The following is a 5,053-nucleotide window of genomic DNA, read 5'->3' as shown; positions in this document are numbered from 1 at the left end:
GTGTGACTGTACATACGGATATCTTGATTGATGTTGAAGAGGTACAATGTTGTACAAAACAAGACCACATTGAAAACACAACACATAAAAGTATGAAGTTTCTGCCCATCTTGATTTATTTTGGACAGGATAATTTAGATGCACTTTCTGTACAGCACAGATATAATACAAACAGGGACAAAAGTGAGAAATGGACAATGAAAGCTATATAAAAGTAAAAAAAAAATAAAAGAAAAAAAATGATTTCAAACTTGATGCCCTTGTGTAATAAAAGCCTGATCATATGACTCAGTGTTAGGGACTCATCCATGGAAAATTGAGTTTTTATGATGGGACTTGATTAAATGCAGAGGATTTCTTATAATTGCATACAGCTCCATTTCATCCCCACATTTTGTACTCTCGATAAAGGACTTGGATCAAAGTTTTTCTCCCAGATGAGTGTATAATACTGAGAATGAACAATCAAAAGTTATAATAATACTGTACCAAAAGCTACCACTCCCTTAATGCTAAATATATATTTTCTTTAAAGAGCTATTAGGTATGCACTGTATTCGATCACTTTAATATCTGGCAGCTTAGACATTAGTGGAATTTAAGAAAAGAATAGCAAAAATATTCTTGTATTTCAGTGTAATTGCACCGTGCAAGATCTTTCTAAGCAAAAATAAATCCTGACATTACAAGCAAAACAAAAATGGAAATAATTCCTCTTATTAAAGAAAGAAAGAAAAAAAGCACAAGCCCTCAAACCAGTTGACATGATTGGGTCATTGCTGCATGAAGCATAGATACAAAAAAAAGAAAAGAAAATAGAAGGCACAGCTCCCACATTGAAATTCTGGGTATACTGTATCACGACTAGTAAATATATCACTGTTATATCATTTTACAATGCATGAATCCTAGTTTACTCACTTACCAACCAGTTCTAGCCATTTGTTGCCGTATCCATTAACCATACTGTGCATATTACAGTGATGCACTGAACTGTTGTCGACAATCTTATTCACCCTCAAGTCGCATTAAAACCATCTATGCTTTCCTTCACTGCTCTAATGAAAATAATCCTCAAATAAAATGTACAGTGTATAGTGTTGAACAAAATAAATCCCATTATAATGTGACTGCATAACTAATAAAAACCTACTAGCCATACGTTTTCCATAAGTAGTGTAATCCAACTATAACTATAACTAATAGGATGTACATTCACACCTGAATGCAGTTGGATGCTCAGGTCACAATATTGAATGTTTATGGAGGCATTTGCAAAAATATCACGAGCATTAACCAGAAACTGTCAAGAGTGAATTTCCACAACCAATTAACTTAATTCTTAGTAGTGTAACACACTACAGGGCCCTCTTAAGATGACATCATACAACTGAAATATGTCAATAGTGGCAATTTTCTCCAAAAGGGCCCGTCAGTGGACAAAAAGGGGCAGCAGGCCTCTAGTAGAAGATGGGAGCATATCGGTCATCAGCGAAGGTGGGCCGGAGGTAAACCTCCATGGAGCGGTCACTGTGGGAAGAGGAGGGGGTGAGAGGAGGACAGTTAGGATTTAACATTAGCTTTAGAGAGATACATGGCCAAGTAACTGCACCCAAAGAAATCTGCCTTCCCATAGCGTTGTTTCTTAAAATAGTAGTTGAGCCAATGGTTACAGTATCTACTTTGAGTGGGAGCAAGCATGTAATGAGAAAGCCCAGGTAAGATATGAGAGGAAACGGAATAAAAAACAGCTCACTATAGGTCTGCATGCAGGGTTACTCTTCTCTTGTGATGAACACACATAAAAAACACGCGTGTAGTTCTTTTACAACCCAGAGCCTGCTGGACGGACAGAACCAAATGCAGTCACATCCACGGAGGCCAAAGGACAGAAAAGAACAGTAATTGGCCAGCGTCCTACTGCAGCCCGACAGCCAATGAGAGCAGAGAGAGAGAGAGAGAGAGAGAGAGAGAGAACCAGGTGGTAACAGAGAGAAGTGGTAAAGGGATTGGCTGAGAGGCGATGGAGGCTCGTGACTTACGCAGGTCCTGTTCCCTCAGAAGCGGGACAATTCTGGACCCAAACTGGAAGGTAAAGAGAACCTTTGGGTTTGAATGGCTCTTTGCTCAGATCATGCATGGGTCACATTTCGTAAACAACACGGCTGGTTAGTGTGGTGCAATATGAACATACCGTGGGTCGATAATAACTGTAAACGCAATGAAGGATGTAAAACTGAAGTACACACTTCATGCGCAACGTGCCATACCCCGCATGCTCCTTTTAAAATCCCTAAACCACGTGAGGGAATTGTGTCAGCAGCTCAACGTAATGGAGATACATTTAGCTGCAAATGCGATGCAATGCAATCAGCGGGCAGGTGTGTCGGCTCAAAATGTGCACATTATTTGCCCGGCGACCAAATACAGTTCAAACACAAGCTAAAGTACGACATGAAAGAAGAAGATAATCGGGCAAGCAGAGCTACTCACAACAACACATACTGTACACACAAGACCACCACACAACCTGGAAGACTCTCTGTCCAATACGTTTTTTTTAACAAAGAGCACCACGGACACAATGGGGGTTACGGGGGAGGAGCAAGGATGAGACCGCATGGCTGAAACACAGCCCAGGCCGGAGATGATTCGGACTTTGAATGAATTAAACATTTCAGTGGGGAAAAAAAGAAAAACAGTTAAGAGAACTTTTAAACAAGAGAAGGAAAAAAAAAAAAAAGTTCCCTGGACTGCAATTCATTACTTTAAAAAGCTTTGGGTTTTTTTAGAAGTCGAGTAAGCGACAGCAAACAAAGAGGGACAAAAAAAAGACAGTAAAAAATATTCAAAGCAAAAATAAGCAAAAATATTCCTAATCAGATCAACATTAATATTAATGGTCGATCAAAAAGTTAAAATAAATGGCCAATAAGTTGAAAATTGTTATTTGTCAAGCAAATTGTGAAAAGAAAAAAGCCAACATGTTCTGGCACTTTATTTTTAGATGAACATTTGCTGTTTTTCACTTTTTATACTTACTTACTTTTTATTAACATTTATCAGGGACAAAAATACAATAAGTTAAGAGCCATTATTTTAAAACAAGTTAAAAATAAAGAAAAAGAACTGAACAAAAAGTGTCTTCATCACTGACTGCGTCAAAAGATTTCTCGTCAAACAAGACTGTTTATTAATATATAGAGATATGTTTTATTTAGAATACCTTTGTAAAAAGTCACCATACATTCAAAGTCAATTTTAGTATCACATTTTCTGGTTTCCCTCCACAGCATGCATAAGATAAACACTTCAACTAATCAGGAATTTCTCATTGTTTTCTGGAAATATTAAGTTTTTGTCTTTTTTTTTTTTTTTTTTACAAGGACAATAAGAAAAAGAAAAGAAAAAAAAGGACCAAAAAACTACATAGCCACTCAGGGAATACAATCATAAATAACACTCAGAGCTGCAGAAGCTGTGGTTGTCATTTAAACTAAAAACTAAATCACAGCTGCTATTGAGAATATTCAATAGAAGACCCTTCAAATTTGATAGCAATAGCTAATTATTATGAACAAATATGGCAGTAAGTCGGGGATGAGAGTGGAAAATTTAATTGTTCATTTATATTAAAACTCGTTTTGCAATGATAGTAATACAGTGTAATTTGGTTGACCGAAGGAAAATATTCTATATTTGTAGATATATATATATATATATATATATATATATATATATATATATATATATATATATATATATATATATATATATATATATATATATATATATATATATATATTGCACATTTTAGAAGCTGGATTTGAAAATTTGCTTCATTGCAAAGTACGTGTTCACTAGAAAAAAAGGGAAAAAAAAGCAAAGCAAGGCAAATATGACATACACCTTCTGGACGGAAATTCAAGTCTAGCACTGACACAAGGAAGCACGACGCGACCTACAGGATCTCTTGGAACAGAAACAGTCATCTGCTGCACAGCCTTACTTTAGACAAAGCTTTTTTTTTTTTTTAAATCAATTTTTTTTAGCATATGTGTGTTTGGTGGGAACTCAATAATACTGGGCCCACGTGTGCTTAAAGAGGCCGCTCAGCCAGTGGCTTTGGGTACAACGACATTCAAGTCTTTTCAAGTACATGAACATGTCCTTTTAGTTTGACAAAATGACAGAACCATGTACATGCGTGAAAGACAAGCGGTAGCCAAGGCGGTCTCTGGAGAGATCAGTCCGTGATGGTGGACTGTGATCAGAGATAAGAGCATTCAGAGTCCGTATCGCTGCATGCCGAGCAGGTAGGCCCCGCTCTGGCTCTCTCGCTCAACGCAATCTTCCACCCACCAACCGCTACTGTCCACATCGACACCACCGGCAGCAGCACCCGGGATGGACGGATGTGGGAAAGGAGGCACCCGAGGAGGAAGAGAGGACAGAAAGGAGGGATGAAACTGGCCTCTTCCACTCGGAGAAGGGGTGTGTGTGGAGGCAGAGGAGAGGTGGACATAAGTGGACAGGAGGGAGGCTAAGAGGAGGGGAGGGTGGGGAGGAAGAGGCCCCTGTGCTATCCGCAGCTGTCTGTGTCTGTCTTTATGTCTGTTCTCACACAGTCGAAATCAATTTGCCATCAGGACTGTCACTGTGGAACAAAGAGAGAAGGAAGCTTGCCAGGTCGGACACACTCAGAGAGAAATGGAGAAAGACAAGACAGGCACAAGGAGGCAGACTAGATTTTTTTTTTGATTTTTTTTTTTGAGAAGTGTAGATGGGGTCGTGAAACACGCGATGCCCCACCTACACCTCCAAACACACCTGCCGCGATCGGGAAGATCGGACTTCCAATTCCCTCATCAACATTTCTTTAAAAATACAAATACGTTTGCCAGTTTGATATTACCGCCCATATTAAGGGCTTTTAGTGGTTACCCGTCGGTCACTAGAAATGTAAACAAACTCGAAAAGGCGAAGGTTGATGAGAAAATCAAGCCATCTCCTCAGCTGGCGGGGTGTGGCGTTAGATGAGTCTGTTGGGGTG

General features: G+C 38.9%; 1 protein-coding gene across 8 annotated transcripts in view; it reads right to left on the bottom strand.

The window, feature by feature from the left end:
• Positions 1–93: 93 nt before the first annotated feature.
• Positions 94–5,053, bottom strand: part of baiap2a (BAR/IMD domain containing adaptor protein 2a) — a 41,244-nt gene continuing 36,284 nt past the window's right edge. For 3 of the 8 annotated variants that reach the window (XM_062566172.1, XM_062566175.1, XM_062566178.1), the window contains one exon: positions 3,997–4,371. In XM_062566172.1, the coding sequence (XP_062422156.1) occupies positions 4,287–4,371 (85 nt within the window). In that variant the 3' untranslated portion in view covers positions 3,997–4,286. The other 5 variants (XM_062566174.1, XM_037476928.2, XM_062566177.1 and 2 more) reach the window with 4 other exon arrangements.

This window comes from Pungitius pungitius, chromosome 12 (assembly GCF_949316345.1).
Source record: "Pungitius pungitius chromosome 12, fPunPun2.1, whole genome shotgun sequence".
Lineage (NCBI taxonomy): Eukaryota > Metazoa > Chordata > Actinopteri > Perciformes > Gasterosteidae > Pungitius > Pungitius pungitius.
Note: the sequence above shows the minus strand (reverse complement) of the source record. Positions and strands in the feature narration are given on the sequence as shown.